The 18322-nt window shown below is 36.6% G+C and overlaps 1 protein-coding gene across 7 annotated transcripts; it reads left to right on the plus strand.

Moving 5' to 3' along the window:
• Positions 1-2511: 2511 nt before the first annotated feature.
• LOC131151907 (uncharacterized) lies at positions 2512-18143 on the plus strand. Of its 7 annotated transcripts, none has more exons than XM_058103393.1 (5): positions 2512-2786; positions 10857-14651; positions 15609-15729; positions 16651-16710; positions 16795-18143. In XM_058103393.1, exons 2-5 carry the CDS (start codon positions 12517-12519, stop codon positions 17848-17850), a joined length of 3372 nt encoding a protein of 1123 aa, XP_057959376.1. In that variant the 5' UTR covers positions 2512-2786; positions 10857-12516; the 3' UTR covers positions 17851-18143. The 7 variants fall into 7 exon arrangements, with proteins under 7 accessions (XP_057959376.1, XP_057959374.1, XP_057959371.1 ...); XM_058103391.1 differs by having other exon boundaries at positions 12404-14651; XM_058103390.1 differs by having other exon boundaries at positions 2518-3185; positions 12404-14651.
• The last annotated feature ends 179 nt before the right edge of the window (positions 18144-18322 follow it).

The following is an 18322-nucleotide window of genomic DNA, read 5'->3' on the forward strand; positions in this document are numbered from 1 at the left end:
GATGCAGTTTGGCCGGGTTGAGGTAGTGTAGAGTATATTGACTTATTTGGAGGGTCGACCAGATGGAGTCCCGCCTACGGGCCGCACAACGTTGTCATGAGGGGTCAAATCATGATGTACAGAGTCCCAGGGATAAAGTATAGATATGTAAATGTATATAGTTTTACAGTATATGATGAGTATAGTATGATATTATCAGTATGAATAGTAGAAAATACAGACAATACAGTATATCTTAAATTGTGAAAGGAAAATATGTTTTACATATGTTTTATTGCATTACAGTTCAGTACTATTTTTAAGTATTTTTAACTTAGTTGCCACACATTAGTAATAGCATATTTCCACTTACTGAGCGTCGACTTACCCCATTACTTTACCATTTTTCAGGTGAGCCAGTTAGGCGAGCAGATCAGGCTCGCGGATAGAAAGTTGTTTGATCACCCTAGTTATGGGGTGAGTTTTTGTCAGAGTTGAGTATTTTTGAGTAGATGATGCTGGAGGGGTATTTTTATGTGACCATGGTCTGTATATATATAGAATTCTGGTATTGCATTATAAATATGTAAATGGTTGCATGATATGTGTTTCCGCTGCTTAGGTTTGGATATGGATATATATATATATATATATTTATATTTATAAAATGGTATGAATTTTGAGGTCATTACAGGAAAAGCCCTACTGAATTAGAGCTGTTGTCTGCCCTTTTTGAAAGATAAGCCTTGGTAGGGTCAGTTGGATTTTTTTTGGGGGAAATGTCCCTAAATTTTGTTTGAGATGTGTATATACTAAAATACAGTGGTATAGTGACTCTAGTATTTGTAGTAATGTGATGGATGTTTTGTATTTACAATATTGTGATTATATGTTTCCTACTGCTCAGGCTTCCGTGTTGTGTTCTGATTTATCCCTAGTACCCACGGGTTCAGGTGGATTATGATCTGCTGAGCTGGGATTTGTGATATTGATTTTTTTTTAAATGTGAAAAATAAGCAGGTCGTCACTTTGAGTATGTGAAATTAATTATGTTTATGTACATATTTTATTTTAAAAATATACCAGAATTAAATTAAATAGTAGGAATTAGAGTATATCCGGTTTTCTTGAAATATAATGGAATTAAATTAAATAGGTGAAATCAATCACACTCTTGTTTTCAGTAAAATATATTTTTCTCGGGCAGTTATTATATTATGATTTATTAGTCAAATCGTGTGACAAGAGAATAATTATTATTGTATGATTAAACATGATGATTTTTATATAGTAATGTAATTACAATTCATATGGCTTCATGTCGAATTCAAACGACTTTATGTTGAGTTCAGATGACTTTATGCCGAGTTCAGACGGCTTATGCCGAGTTATGAAATGACAATTTTATATAGAGATATGATATGACAAATTTTATACACAATTGTGAACATGTCAGATTTTATATAGACTTATGAAAATGAGATCATACTACAGTTTTATTATATGAATTATATTATATGGTAGCAGAACCCTGATAGACTAGTTATAATTCAGAGCACGGTACCATAATTAGTATTATATGCAGTGCAACCACACTATCAGGAAAGTGTAGGTGGATGACAGTTGATTGGCCCTTGAAGTGATGAATTGTAGGAGCAGGTTATCCACTGGGTCCGGACTAGATTGGGTGGACAATCGTACTATAGACATAACATTTTTGACTTAGTTTGGTAGGCCAGCTATGTCTAAATCCAGCTTTTGGGCCGCACAACCCAATCATGGGGGATTATGCATGATATTATATGATAGTTCCATTAGGGAAATTCTTTTATGTATATATATGTAGATTTATGGAAACATGATTATCTATTAAGTTAAAGTATGTTTGAGTAGAAAATATGTATTTAAAATTGTATAGGTGTGAGTTATGATATATAAATGTCTTTTTCAATTAAAGTTAAATTAATGGTTATGTTTTGCTTATGTAAAAACTCATTTGTTTCACATTGATGATAATCTATTCCATCTTACTGAGAAGTGTTTCACCCTAATAATTGCAATATTTCAGGAAGTACTAGAAACAAGCTCAGAGAGTTCAGGAGCGGGATTAGTTAGTGTTGTGTGGGTAAGTTCTGGTGAGACACTGATACGTGTATGTAGATATATTTTTGACTTTTTGGGATGTAAATAATCAGGATACTAGAGGTATATGTATAATTATGGTGGTATTAGAACTCTAATATAGTTATTGTGGTATAAATAATATGACTTGATTATGTCAAGATTCTTGAAATTTGATAAAAAGATAAGAGACCTTCCCTGAGGGTTTGATAGACCTCCAAGTAGGTTAAAATGTGATAAACCTCTCATTAGGTTTAAAAAATATCATATATCCCTCTTAAGTATGTTAAAAAGACATAATTTTCTTCCAAAAACATATGTTGTTGTAAAATATAAGGATATATATATAATGGAATTTTCAGAATTTGCAGAGCCTTTACATTTTCCACAATGTCAACATTGCTAATTTGTTTGGTTCTCATACTCCACAGATGTGAATGGATGACTTTTGGTCCCATGATCTCCCGTATATGACAAACCCGAGTCCGCTCCGTGCTCAATTTTTCCGTGTCGGAACAAACCCTAGCTCCTCAACCCCGAACAAAACCGGAAGGAGTCCACTCTCCCGTCTTCTTCTTTCCTTCCCGAGCCTCCTCCGACGTACGGACACAGACGACGGCGAACGCCTTTCTTCTCCGGCCATCAGAGGCACTCTGATTCTTAATCCCCGGCGACTTTTCCCTCTGGTAATCTCTCTCTCTCTCTCTTCCCCTCGCTCCCTCATTTGTTCCCTCTCTCTTCCCACAGATCCACTTTCTCCCCGTGACCGGAAACGGACGCCTCTAGCGGCGGGCGCACGTTGATCGTAAAACCCGTTCTTTTTTCTGTTTCTGAACAATTCAAAGTGGGGCCCACTCCCGCGATCGGTTCCCACGTGTGAAGCATGCCACTGGACATGCGGCAACTCCTGGAAGTCTCATCCCTACCTTATTAAGTTTCTAGGGTTTATGTTATCGGGTCGTAGAAACTAAATATCTCAATCCCTGGCTCTGGTCACAGCCGACTCATCTCCGATCTTTCGACTTCTCTGATTACCTCCTTGTTTTTCCCTAACAACGTCGCCGATGTCGCCGTCTGTGCTGTAGGTTTGCTCCGTTTTCACATACGTGCTACTGTGATTTATTGAAATTAGAAGCTAATTCGTTGAGTGTCTCCTTGTAATGCATGTGTCTGATTAGGTCTATGTGTGAAAAATTGTTTTTTCTTTCCTTCAAATGTTAGATGGTTTTGTATGTGTATGGATCTGGTGAATAGATGAAAATTTATCAGTCAGTAATATACGCATTTTTATTTGCATGGTTAGTTTTTTTTTTTTCTGGTTTCATAAGTTGGGAATTTGTTATATAGATGTCTTGATTTATGCCTTCTTGCACTTAGATGAAACATGCATTAGGTGGTATGATCATCTAGGATTGAATCGACATCTGGAATTTCTGAGGGGCTTATTTTGAGATTCTTGATTTACCTCAATTAATTTATTGGTTTTGCTATTATTTTTAACTTCTCGCCATCTTTGTGTGCTCTTGCTTCGATAAACTTGATGTTAGGCTGAATTTTTGCCTAGGGCTATTCGTTGGCTGAAAATTGTTTCAATTTTAATTCTAATTTTTCCTTAAAAAAAATTATAAAATCCCATCTTGGCCTTTTCTTTTTAAGTGTTTGCGTAGGAAACATAGAAAAACCCTCCTGAACTGAACTGTTTCCAAAAGCTTTGCATGCAAGCTTTGAACAATTGGAAAATAGGCAAACATTTTTGTAATTATTTGAAATTTTAAAGTGAAAAATGAAAAGAGTCTTCCAGAATCGAACAACTCTTTACCTAGTTGCAATAATTGCTCTTTTATGTGATCAGTTTTTATTTTGTGATATGTAATGCTCCTAGTGGATGCCAAGGCTGCTCCTGATGTTTTGTACTTTTTGAGGCCAATTATCTGTTTTAAAAGTTATGGTTGCCTTCTGGTGTTGGTAGTAAATGCTGTCTACACCTTGTGTGTTGAAAATTTGCAAAAGTAGATTGGATCATAGTTTTAAAATGGGTGCATAGGGGCTGGTTATGAAATTGTTATACATCGATATCCAAGGGGTCCTCCAATTGACAAACGTAATGGACCATTATGGACCATTTTGGGTTGTTAACACAACCAGGCTGCTGTGAATGACTAAAATAGTTTTATGAGTCCTTTTTTAAAAATGTTTCCCTTTTATTGAATCTTTAAAACTCAAATTTAAGTTGGTTCCCTTTATTTATGAATTTTTTAATAAAAAAAATCATTTTTGGGTTTATTTTCTTTGATATTTAGTAGGTATTTTTTAATTAGAATTCAAATAAACCTAATCTTTCTCTCACCAAAATTACCTATTTTCATATTCTAAGTTCTTCCATTTTTTTTTTATTTGGGTGTTTTTCTTACACCTAATTGGGGAAAAAAAATGCATTCTATTGTTTACATTTCTTTATATTAATGATTCTTAGGTTAAACTTCACTTATAATCAATAAAGCAGTGGAAAGTAGCAAATGCATGCTTCTTCTTAACAACTGCAACTAAAGCAGGATAACATCCAATATGTGCATTATATGTTATATTTAAATTGATTAAAATTTACTAAAATCATTTAAAGCATTAGTATGTAGGGTTTTTTGGAAAAGTTTTTAACAAGTTTGCAAATGAAGAGCACATGAAATGTCTATTTGATAATTCCATAATACACAAGAGCTCCTCCATATCCCTTTTATTATTTTTGTTCTCTTTTTTGGGAAGCATTTTATTGTAAATTCTGTATTCTTGAATCTAATTAGTGGGAATCAATGTTTTAAAAGGCTCAATTGAGGCTTGACTCAAGGCAAAACATGCCTAAAATGCTTTGAAGCTCAATCTAAAATACCAAATTCCAAAGAGGATGATGCATTGTACGTTGAGGCTTATGCGTTTGTATAAAAGGCACGCCTTTTTATCATTTTAGTTGAGGCTTACGCATTTTGGGTATGTGATTCTCAAGTTAGATTTGGTTAGAAAATTTTAACTTGATATTTATATAAAAAGGGAATGTCATAGTATGAACTGATTTCTAAAACTCTTAAATTGAGAGTTGTATCTTATATATTTAAAAGAATGTGATATTTGTATTGTTAGCTATCTCTTGTCATGATTTATGTAATGAGTTAACAATTTTTGAATGGCAAGTAAGTAGTTTGCAAATTATATTTATTCTTGTTTGCAGTATATTTGTGATTTACATAATGTTTTCTTTATTTTTAAAATATTGGTAATTTATTTACATATTCTTACCTACAAAGAAATTTCTCAAAAGACTTTTGCCCCAATGCCTTAAGTCTTGTGCCGGGCCTCTTAAGGGTTAAAATGCCTCGCTTTACACCTTTTTCTTTTAAAACATTGATTAGATTTTTTTAAATATGTATATATATATTTTTTATTTTAACACGATGATAAAGAGTTGACATGCGCATCGTGTATGAAACATGCATTGAGTTATCATATTTGCCAAGGAAACTTATTAGGCATTTAATGTATTTTTTTTTTCCCCTTGGAAAAACTCGTCCAATGTTGGTGTCATGGCTTGTATAAGTGTTGGCGGTTGGTCTTGGTTGGATAGTTGATCTTGTGTTGCCTAAAAAATGCATAGCCTCTATCACAGTGATAGAAAGTAGAGGCTTTCTTGAAAAACATGTAATTTAGAAATCAAGACACAATTTTTTTTTTTTAACATTTCTTAAGAAAAGTATATTTTCTAATAGTTTGTTGAATGCATTATTACTGTTAAATATCACACATTTTATTGATTCTAAAGAGACATTGTCATATAATGTGCCTTAACTGCTAAATTATTGACTTCTTGTAATGTGTGTAGCTCATGGATTCACTAGAAGAAAAAATACATTGAATTATACTATAAAGGACAAAATTTAACAAATTAATTTAATAAAACTACTATTTTGTAAGTAGATGATGTAAGTTTGTGTTTTTCTTGAACTTATGCAATAGAGGAGTTTGATATTTGTCCATAACACAACTATCCTCTATTTATACAACTTACAATTAATTAAAAACAATGTTTTAAAAGGCGAAGGCATAAGGGGAGGCGTTTTACCCTCTGTGAGACAACGCGTAAGCCTTAAGGCATAAGCATTTTGGGACTGTTTTTTTTTTTTTTTTAAATAATTAATAAATAAAATCAATTTATATGTGGTAAAAAATGTGAAAAATTTTAGAATAATGGAGAAAAATATAAAAACATTATTTTTAAATATAATATAGGCCAATTTTAACTAACAAACACGAACAATATATGTTAAAAAATAAGCATGAGCCATAATAAAAAGCCAAATTAAAGCATCACAATGTCTCATCATCCAAGATTCTAATTTCTAAAAGCTAGCTGGAGCTACCTTCAGTTTTAGAGACACTAGCAGAGAGTACAAGATGGTTGTGGAGAGAGATGAGAGGCTACAGAGGGTCGCTATAGAGAGATAAGAGGTTCAAATGGGTAGTCAGAGAGAGATGAGACATCGGAAGGGGTTGTCGGAGGCAAATCAATGGTTGCAAGGGATCGTCGACTCGTCGGAGAGAGACGAGATGTTGGGGGAGTATTCGAAGCCACACGCAAGCTTCGAGAGAGACGACAACTCCGAAGGGTTTGTCTAAGGGAGAGGATATGCCAGAAGGAGTCGTTGGAGGCAGATTAGAGTTTGGAAGGGAACGTTGACTCATCAGAGAGAGACGAGAAGCTTGGAGGAATCGTTGGAAGCAGTCGTCGAGTTGTTGGAGAGAGAGGAGGAGTTGGAGGAATCGTCGGAGTGATACGGATGTTTGGAGGGAAGAAGATCCGTTGAGAGAGAGGGGGTTTTGCCGCTCCTATCAGGCTGCGTTTATTTATTTATTATTTTTTGTATTCCAAAGCAAGTGCTCCCAAAAGGCGTACGCCTTTCCAAATGGGGCGTACAAGGCGAGTTTTTCTCACTGAGGTGTATGCCTTATCCCCTGAGGCGTATGCGTTTGGGGCTTTACACCTTTCCAGGTATGCCTTAGGGCGTTTTATGCTCAAAATTCTTCAAAGGCGCGCCTTATGAACGCCTTTTAAAACATTGATTAAAAATATATAATTACACATTAACCCCAAAATTACTATATTATAGAAATAAAAGAAGCATTTGAAAGAAACACATGAATCCTAGTTTCGTAAGTCTGCTTAAAATATGCGTCCCAAATAGGCAAACAGAGTAATGGTGGCAGTCTTGTGTCATATTCTTTTGGTGGAAAAGAGTTTTGACTTTTTTATTACATGGTCCACTCTCATAGCTCTATAGCATATGTACGAACTTTGTCCTTGATAAGTTATGTATGATTTGAAAGCAGTTGATGGATAATCTCTCTCCAAAGCCTTTGGAGAGAGATTATGTAGAAAATGAATCCAGCACCTATACTTGGGCAGATTAATTTTGAACTATTTTTTGAAGGCAATCAGTAAGGGGGTGCCATAATAGTGCCAAAATCCCTAATGAATTGCCTATAGAAAGTAAAGAAGTTTTGAAGCTTCAAACTTCATAATAGTCTTAGGCTGAAAGAACTCTAATGGATCTAATATTTTTATGTTAATGGCCATACCCTGTACAAAATCTGTAAACCAAGAAAGAGCACACTAGGTTGCAAAAAGGTGCACTTCTTGATGTTAGGGTGAAACTTAGAAATTCCCAAGGCATGAGTCATAATCCTCAAGAAAATGTCTGGGGCATTAGAAAATTCACAAATTAGATGATTTATCACTTAAACCATCATGGGTATTAACATTTATTTTTCACTCATCATTTGGATTAATTGTAATGTGGTGGCATTCATTGATCAAATACTGGAATACCAATTGGATCAAGCATGTCGTCAAGCCTAGGTATGAAAACTATACATGATGATAATTTTATCAACGAGTCTACTATCTATGCACATCTTCCAAAGTCCATCTTTCTTCTAGGGTCGAAAGGGTTGGCATGGCATAATGACTTAGGCCACCCCTTACACAAAACCCTATATCTAAAAGCTTCCTACTTGCATATTCAATTTAGCAAGTTCAACATGTAATGAGGAAGGTGAATACAGTTTGATCTGTTTGCAATGGTGGCTAATATATATATATATATATTCATTTCAATTATTTTGTGATCCTTTTTGTTAAACCACCCCCCCTCCCCCAGCTCACGCTAAACCTAACTGGCCTATTTCAATGCTGCTGTAGCTTATGCATGCTTTGTTTTAATTTTAAAAAGGTTTTTAAAACCATGGATTATAAAACCCAAAAGATGCGTCTCTCTAACTTGTATGTTGGCAATATGGCAACCTTTGTCAGGTTTCCAGAATTTGTGATTTCTCTTTGATACTTTAACCTTGCCTTGTTGGTGTATTGCAACATAATTGCAGGCTTCTCATAGGTTTTAAAATCAACATAACCAAGTGAAATATGTATTGTTAGCCTTTTATTAATGCTTCTTTATAAATCTTGCTTGAACAAAGACTTCGTGTGAGCTTTATTGTGAACTTGAAGGTCAGCCTGTAGCCTAATATTTATTGAGATAAACCACTAGAAGGCGGAGATTTGGAGTTATTTGGATTGTTGGTGATATGAATGATCCATCTGCTCCAGGATTCCAAATTTTATTGGCATGCATGCCTGAATTGATTAGGGGCATTTTTTTTTTTATCTATGCTTAACAAATGAACTGTTGGATTGTGAAATCCCAATCTTCCCCTTTTCAAAAACTTTTAGCCTCCCAAATGCATGTAATATTTTTAAACAGAGGAAAAAGGAACATTTCATTATAGCATAGGTGTTGGTTAGTAATAAGATTTATAGAACTAAAACTCTTCCGAGTATGTAAATTGTAATCTCAATTGGTGTTGCTTATTCACTCTGTTTTACATTATGACATTAAAAATTTCTTTTTTGGTAGAGTCCAAAAATGTCTGGAGTATATGAGATGTCTTTGATAATTCATTTAACCTAATTGTATGAAATGAAATAGGCCAAATTGAAAAGATAGTCATGCCTATATTATGTGGAAGATCCAAAATGGTTACTTGAAAATTTAATGTACCCAAATGGTCCCCCGTCCCACTCAGTAAAGAAGCTGTATTTCTTTTTTGTTTCTGATCTTTTTATTTTTATTTTTTTGGAATAGGGGAGAAAGGGGGTTTCTGGTTGTGAAGGGAGTTGAAGGGGTGATGATCTTGGTATATTTAAAGGGTGCAAGGAATCGGAACTCAAAATTATATGGGGTTTGAAGAAAGAAAATGGGAATCAATTCTCCAATGGTTTAGGTTTAAAGTTATATTGAACTTTGTTTTATTTTATTTATTGTTATACAGTTTGAAGAGAAAAGTGTGTGATCAACAACCAAATTTGTTGGAATTGCGTTAATGTTTATGTTGAACTGCTGCATTCCATTTCCTCTGTTGGTTGTATCTAAATTGGAAACTTTCTTGAGATCTTCCTGGTAGTAATTTTAAGTTATCTGAAATCAATAATTCCTAGACCCCTCCATGAAATGAAGCATGAGGATATAACTTATGTGATCATCAAATTTTTTTTTTAAAAAACATAATTAATAATCCCATGCCCAAATAAGTTTGCGCATCTGCTCCCATTAGATTACTAATTAGATGGCATTTCTCCCCTTTTCATCTTGTAATGGATGCTTAATTACGATCGATCTTGAAACCTGAACCATTTGGTGTAGCTCATCATAGGTTTTTGCATTTGGAATATGTTTGTGTGCAAGGTAGAAATCTGTAAGCATGTTATGATTTGGAAGAAAGACTTAAAACAGTTTTAGCAAATGGCCTCCCGAAGTTGTGTATATTTTAGGTTTAGTTCAGATGCAAGTTGTGAGGGGTGGGTTCCTGGGTTGCAACTTCCAACCTTCCGTTTGAAATTCAAGCTGATGTCAAAATTTAAATGTTTATCACTAATTTAAAAAGGTGGAGCCATTTGAACGGGTTTCCTCTTTACTGCACAGGGTTAACCATTGAGGGAAAATAAAACTTTTTGGGGTCATCCATTAATAAGTTATGAGATTTATACTAATGGAAAATCTGTATTCTTATTTATTTTTTGGTTGCTGTATTGCTTCCTGGTTACGTTAAAAGGCCAAATCATGTGCAGAACCCTACACATCCACTAGTGCAGTTTGATTTTTGCAAGAATTGAAAGTTATATATATATGAATGGCCGGTATTACAAGTCAAATATAAAATCAGTTGTTTGGTTGGGTTTCTTAATGTGTAAAGTTGTTTAAGCTGCACCTTGTGTTTTGAATGCTTTGCAGATGGAATGGCTGTAGTGTCAGAATCCAGTAGTTTACAAAAGATAAATTATGTTTCCATAAAAGCAATAGTTTGTGTGATGCTGGTAAACCTGAAATAGATTTAAGAAAATGCGAGTGCTCATGCTGGAAATTGAGAAAATCCTTGTAATTTGGAGGAGTGAGAAAGGACTGGTTGATATAATAATTACAAATTCTATAAAAAAAAAAAAAAATGGGTTGTGGCATTTTTAGACAAATGATTGCAATCTTATTCCAAACAATATGTATATATATATTTTTATCAAAATTGTCTATTTCAAATTGGTTGGAGTAGAGCTAATTTTAATCAGTTTGCTTTAAAATGACGCATGCCACCATGGATGATTCCTTTCCTTAGCTCAATGTTATTTTCACTTCTGAGTTCGCTAACTTTTCCTCTTTCTTAAGCTCCTGTGCTTCTACTGGGGAAGCTATGCGGGGAAGCAGCAGCAGTGGCAAGGAGTGATTGGCTTCACCAGAAACCAACGTTTGAGATTTGCATTGCTAATTCTTCTTCTTGAATAAAAAAGTTACATATTAAAATAAACGAACAGGGGGCATCCTGCAACCGAATGCAAATTGGTTTAACGCAGTGAAATGTGTAACTAAGCTAAACAACGCTTGGGGGACATATGAGCCAAACCATCTTCCTTCCAGACAACTGGAGCTATGAAGTTGGGCGTGAAGGGGATGATTATGGTTCTCTCCCCCTCTAATTAAATGAATAATGGCTCATCTGTACGAGTGAAAGACCCCACTGAGGCTTGCAGCATACATATAAAATGTCAAACCGGATGATGACCAAAACAATGATTATTTCTGCCTATTGATGGAAAAAATATTAATGGTTTTTTTTCTTTTTTTTTAACCTTCATTTTTCAGCCCACTGTCCTCCATCTGCGTTTTCATTTCGGTAAAGAGGGATCCAATGAAGGAACTGTTTTATTTATTTATTTATTTATTATGATTGAGGTAGTTTGGATCAGTCATTTGGACCTTCTAAGCGATAGCAAAATGGAGGCAGGCTGAGTTATTGCAGAAATTGAACACGCTCAAATCGCTGACTTGGTAACAATAACCCCCCCTGGATGCATAAAGATACTGCTGGGTGTCGCAGCAAATCATTCTGGGGCAAATAAAGAAATAGCTATGATCTAAAGAAAACTGGTTCTCCAATACACTGCTTGTTTACATTGACCAATTTCTCACTTTTGCTTTCCCTGTCGTCAATTCTGACCCCAACCAACATGTAAAAGCAAAAACTAAATAAATCAAGAAGTTAAAATGTTTCCAAAAAAAAAAAAAAATCTTCAGCGATCATTTTATAAACGACTGTTGATCCTATCATAAGAAGCAACTTCTGTCATGTGGGTCTTTCGTTACATCTACCCCAACTTATTCAGAACGAGTGGAAGCCTACTACTATAAAAGAAATATTGCCACGCACTGTAGTTGGGCCACTGCATGATACGTGTATTAGATTGTGCTTGCGCCCATCTTTTATTTTCTTCATGCGTTTGTGCGCAATAATTGCTGTGCGTGTGGAGAAAATTGTGAACTCGTCTATGTTCTAATTACAGGATTCTGGTGCAACCGCCAACTGCTATGCGTTATGTTCTAGGATAAATTAACATTTTTTTATCTTCATTCTTCTTGTCTTGTTGACGTATCTTATAACCTTTTTGTTAAGTTGGTCACTTAAACGCTTTTTCATTTTTTAGGATTGTGTATCTGTGTCTCTCGTGCATGTGCATAGAAAAATACCTGTTGACAGGGACCCCCTGTTAATTTAGTTGTTCAGTCTCTACACTCTGATCTATTGATCTGGGTAATCCTTGTTTGGAGTTAAAAATGCATGGTTGCTTATGTCTCTCATGCATTGCTAGGCTGTAGTTTTCACGAGTTTGTAATCTTGAAGTGCTTAATCAGATATGGATTACCTTTTTTGAATGCAGGTTTGCGACTCCTTAGGAGTGAATTCTTGGCATTCCTCATACTGGGTGAAAGAACTGCATTGCAGCTTCCCGTTGCCTTCTGTTTGCATATATTTTTATGCTGCTAGTTCAGCATGTCCAATAATCTAGTGTCGCAGCAGTTACCAGTATCAACTCAACAAATGGGTCAGATGGATCCCATTTCCAACTTATTGGGTACGTCAATACCGAACTTGCAAATGGGACCAATGGGCTCCTTGTCTGCCAATCCTTCTGCATCTCGGCAGTTGTCAATATCAGACAACCAAATGGGTCTACCCCTATCCAATAGTCCTGCAATGAACAAACAAATGGAACAGATTGAAGCCAAGGTAGATAGTTTTGGTTCACATCAGTTCTCTGTGCCAGTTAAGCAACATGCCCAGATGGAAGAAGTTATGGCTAATCCTGGATCAAATAAACGAAGAGCACCAATAGACTCAATGTCCAACAATCCTGCATCCCAACAATTTTCAATGTCTAACAAGCGGATGGCTCAAATGAGGCCTTTTTCTGGTACACTGGGGCTACAGTCCTTTCCTGTACCAAATAAAAGGACCACACAGATGGCATTCATGCCCAATGCTCCAGGATCACAGCATTTGGCAACACCAAGAAAGAAAACAGGGCAAATGGAATCAAGTCTCAGTAAATCTGGGGCACAGCAAGTAATGACTCCTAAAAGTCGAGGCACACAAATGGGATTGTCTCCCCACAATCAAACAGAATCATTTGAATCTGTGAGGTCGAAGATGAGGGAATCACTGATTGCGTCACTTGCCTTGGTTTCTCAGCAGCAAGATAAGCCACCAAATATTGAAAAAGATACTGAGACTCAGCAAGATAAATCACCAAGTCTAGGAAAGGACTCTCAGAGTGAGACTGCAATTGCTCCAGGTCTAACACAGGGAAGTCTTGAAGCTGCTGAAAATTCATCAGAAAAGCCTATGGGGACTTTGCCTTCCAAAGATTATTATAACTCTCAGAAGCCCAGTGATGGACAAAATGTATCTCAGGAAATAATTACCGCAGAAAACACTGTAAATTCTACAGACACACGGAGAGGCAATGTGCAAAACTTTCAACCTACTACAGCTCTGCCTGATGTAGATGTTTCTTTTAGTGATGGCTTCTTTGCTAAAGATGAACTTTTGCAGGGAAATGGACTGTCTTGGGCTGTGGATATTGATACAGGGATGGCAAAACCCAAGGAAATTCAAGCCCCCCAAAAGCAGAAGTTGGTAGGTGAGGAAGTAGTAGAAGAAGTGAGGGGAAAAGCGGTTCAGTCTCCTCAAACTTTGGCATTTGAAATTGAATCAGAACTCTTCAAGTTATTTGGAGGTGTAAATAAGAAGTATAAAGAAAAGGGTAGGTCTCTTTTGTTCAATTTAAAAGATCGTAGTAATCCAGAGCTGAGAGAAAGAGTCATAGCTGGTGAAATTTCCCCCAAACGGCTATGTTCTATGACTGCAGAGGAACTTGCTTCAAAGGAGCTTTCTCAGTGGCGAATTGCAAAAGCAGAAGAGCTTGCTCAAATGGTAGTTTTGCTTGATACAGAAGTTGATGTCAGACGTTTGGTTAAGAAAACACACAAGGGTGAGTTTCAAGTAGAGGTCGAACAAGATGATAGTGTTTCAGTGGAGGTTTCCGTTGGGGCAAATGCACTTACTCAAATGCGAGCCAAAAAAAAGGAGAAGGAAGCTCGGCCTGCTTCTAAATCTGATGGAGCAAAGGATGAAACAAATGGTACAAGTGAAAAGAGTAATTTAGAAGACCAGAACAATTCATCTGCCATTACAATTATTCCTAATGAGGGAACTGATTTAATGCAAGGACTCATGGTAGATGAATTGAAAGATGCAGAATTTCTTCCTCCAATTGTATCTCTGGATGAATTCATGGAGTCCCTTGATTCAGAGCCACCATTTGAAAATATACCTCTGGATGCTGGGAAAAAAATGCCTGTTTCAGACAAGGTCAATTCTGAAATTGGCTCTGAATTGAAGTCTTCTGATCTAGCTTCTAATGCTCCTGTTGATACCACTCCAGACAAGCCTGAGAAAATGGAAGAATCTAATGCAGGTTCAGATATGAATGTGAAGTCCAGTGAAATTCATTTGCAATCAGAAACCCTCATTCCTAGTGGGGCTTCTATGGGTGAACATTTCTGGGAAGGCTTACTTCAACTGAATGTCTCGGCTGTTGCTACAGTCAATGGCTTCTTTAGAAGGTGTGCTTTTTTCTTTTTTAAAGCTAAACTTTCTTAGCCATGCAAGTATTTTTTTTTTTTAATTTTAAATATTTTAAAGCAGTTCTCAAAAAGTTTGCTACTATCAGTTCAGAAAATGTTGAAAAATTATATTATCTGTATTTAGTATAAGCTCAAGACACATAAGGGACCCAGTCATATTTTGGCTCGTGGTCAATCCACAGGTGCTGATAGAAAATAAATAGGCACTCAGAAGTCTAAGCAAGCATGCTTTTTGTTCATGAAAATGAATTTAGACTTTGTGCAGTATGGTTGCATTTAACTCTTCATTCTTAAATTTATAAAATGGGTTTGATTATGTGTTTTGGTTTATGAATTTACACCCTTGGCGTGCATATTTCTGTTCCAACTCATTGTTTCAGATGTGCTTGCGCAAGGGCAACGAATCATATTTCCAGTTTTTGCTGCGTTTCCAAAAAATGAAATTTAATGCCATCATTTGCATACTTGCCTTTTGAAACTCACTTTTTGCAGTTTCAGTGACTGTAAACTTTCTAATCTGAGTTAAATTTTGGTGAGAGGAAGTGGACATAATTTATTGATGCTTGTAGTAGTTTAAGAGAAAAACCTGTCTTTGGAGTGTAGGTATCAAAAAGTATGTACTCTTCATGACCATTTGTGAGAAAATACACCTTGTTTCTTTTTTTTTAAATTTCAAATATAAATTGCTTGACGTAATAGAATTTTAATATGAAATTAGCATCTTGTTTGACTAATTGCAATTTATTTTAGATACTGCGGTCGCTTTGTAGGTGGTTATATAATGCAAGAATCAAGTTCTTGTTTCACAATTTATGTTTAGATACTTAGGCTGCTTTGTTATGATTTTCATTGGGCTCTGGTTTTCTTTGAAAGAATACTTTTCGAGTCCTTGGTGTATTATTCCTGATTTGCGCTGAAATGATATTTTTGTTACAGTGGTGAAAAAACATCCACCAAGGAGTGGCCTAGCTTTCTTGAGATCAAGGGGAGAGTCAGACTTGATGCCTTTGAAAAGTTCATCCAAGAGCTTCCCAATTCGCGGAGTCGTGCTATCATGGTATTTTTCTGTCCATTGTAATTGAACTTATATCCCTGCTCTAGTGCTATATCTGTCCATTACTGATGCACTGTATGCTTATCTCATTCTTGTTAAAAAAACATATGCTTTAGGCTAGTAAAAATGTGTTTCTGGTTTGGTGTTAGAGAAAATGTAGATAATAAAGAAATTTCTCTCATTATTTCTAGACTAACTGTTTTTGTTGTAAGAACTCTCTCTCTCTCACACACACACACACAAATGTAGATAATAAGAAATTTCTCTCATTATTTCTAGACTAACTGTTTGTGTTGTAAGAACTCTCTCTCTCTCTCTCTCTCTCACACACACACACACAAGTGTAGATAATAAAAATTTCTCTCATTATTTCTAGACTAACTGTTTGTGTTGTAAGAACTCTGCATGCCTGTGATAATTAACAAGCTTTCATTGGTTCACAACATTAGCCTATTATTTTCATATAATAGGCTGTTTGTTGCCATCAAAGAGAACCAGGAGCAGTTAAACTGTTTACCTTTTGTAGCATTGTTGCATTTAGTCAAGTAAAACCAATTTGTTGCCTGTCTTCCAGTAAAAATTTGTGCAGGATTGGCTTTATGCTAGTTGCAAGAACATGTTTCCATATCTAATAATTTTTGTGGTTACAGAAAACCTCTCATTTTTTTTCCCTTTGTTTTCTATTCATGTTTCTGTGGGAAAATTTAAGTGAAGGAAAATGATATTAAATATTGCAGCCAAGTGGATTCCAGATTTGCTGTCTGATTGGTTTACTTGAAATCTATTTTTTGTTCGGGATATTACTTTCGTATTGATAAATAGACGTGCATGTACATGTACACTGCGTCTCTGTGACACGTGCAGTGGTTTTATGGTTTTCTTTTGAAAATTTTCAGCACTGACAGAATCAATTTTAATCTGTAGGTTATTCAGTTTGTTTCGAAGGAAGGATCCCCAGAGAGTGAGCGCGAGGCCCTTTCTGAGGTGACTAATGCCACTCGTGGTATTCTAATTTCACCTTGGCTTACTGTTATTCTCATACTCAGCTGTACTGGCATTGTCCTGCAGGTGGTAGAGTCATACATCTTGGATGAGAGGCTGGGGTTTGCCGAGCCTGCCCCTGGGATTGAACTCTATTTCTGCCCCCCTCACACAAGGACACTTGAATTGTTGAGCAAGCACCTTCCAAAACAATACACAGAAACACTGAATGCTTCTGACAATAGCCTAATTGGTGTTACTGTATGGAGAAAAACTAACTTGAGTTCAACAATTTCACCAAAGTCATCTTCGCACTTCAAACATGGCTCTAGAAAGCCACAATATTCTAGGAGACAGCAAGAGAGAGAAACAAACATGAATGCCAATTTCTCATCCAGACCTCCCCAACACATGGGCCCTTCTTTCACCAATCCTAATCTACCACTCAATGATGACGATGGCGACGATGATATTCCTCCTGGGTTTGGCCCTGCCACGGCCCGGGATGAGGATGACCTACCTGAGTTCAAGTTCTCTGGTGGATCTAACCCACCAATGATGCAATCTAATGGGCAAAACGTCTCTCAGGTCCCGGGCCGAACCCCCCTTCACCCACCTCAGGCCCCATCTCGACCTGTTGAGCAAATGAGGGAGTTGATACACAAATATGGGCAGCCTGGAACCAATGCTGCTTCAGGGAATTTTCATGACAGAAAAGGTCTTAGGGTTGCAACTCAGCCATGGGAGGATGAGGATGACGACATTCCAGAGTGGCAACCCCATACCCAAACCCAACCCCAACCCCAACCCCAATCCCAACCCCAGACCCCAAAACTGCAGGGCCTGCCCCCTCCAATGCCTCAACCAACACCAGCAGCGCCGATTCATAGCTTCCAGCAGCCGATGCCGCCGCTGCACCTGTTAAATCAACCTCATTTGGGAGTACTGCCACCCCTGCAGCCGCCCATGAATGTCATACCTAGCACATGGAGTGCACCATCTACGGGCCCCCATGGCCTCCCCACACAGGGCGCCGCCCTGCAACCTATTAATGTAGGTATTCAATCCAATACAGGACAGTTTTTTGGCATCCCCCCGAGCGCAGAGTGGAGACAGGGTGCCCCTAGGAGTAGAGGTCTTTAATTTCCTGCCCTGTAAATGCAATGCTTGTTTTGTAATTTTTGTGCTTGTACATGGCCTCTTTAGATTTTGCAGTTTCCGAATCAAACAAGTAATCTCTGTTTTATCTTCTCTGCTTTGTTGGGAAATGAAGAAAAGCCAGTTCAATGCCCTAACGAAGGGCTATGTGCACTCTCAACCATGGCCTGGCATTGAAGTTTAAATACGGACGTTCTTATTTATGGGAAACTCTGAATCTAGAGACGGTGCATGATTACTCTAATAACCAAAAACACCTTACTTGCAATTTTCCAAAATGGTGGTCGCTTGTCTGAAATATTTAGCTTGGAAGGGCCTGTGAGATGGCACAAAATCACTTAATATTTTTTCTTTTTTGGATTTGTGAAAGAAATTTTATGTCATTTGACTGTTATTTCAAAAGGGTATTTTTGTTTTGGGATGTTCGAGATTTAATATGTAGATGCCCATAATTTGG

Source organism: Malania oleifera, chromosome 3 (genome assembly GCF_029873635.1).
Source record: "Malania oleifera isolate guangnan ecotype guangnan chromosome 3, ASM2987363v1, whole genome shotgun sequence".
In the NCBI taxonomy this organism is placed as follows: Eukaryota; Viridiplantae; Streptophyta; class Magnoliopsida; order Santalales; family Ximeniaceae; genus Malania; species Malania oleifera.

What these genes read in the sequence shown, in the direction of transcription:
- LOC131151907 (XM_058103388.1), top strand. Translation starts at nt 12,517, where the DNA reads ATGTCCAATAATCTAGTGTCGCAGCAGTTACCAGTATCAACTCAACAA. An exon ending in GTCAATGGCTTCTTTAGAAG is followed by an intron (nt 14,652 to 15,608) that starts GTGTGCTTTTTT and finishes TTTTTGTTACAG; the next exon opens with TGGTGAAAAAACATCCACCA. An exon ending in CGCGGAGTCGTGCTATCATG is followed by an intron (nt 15,730 to 16,650) that starts GTATTTTTCTGT and finishes TTTAATCTGTAG; the next exon opens with GTTATTCAGTTTGTTTCGAA.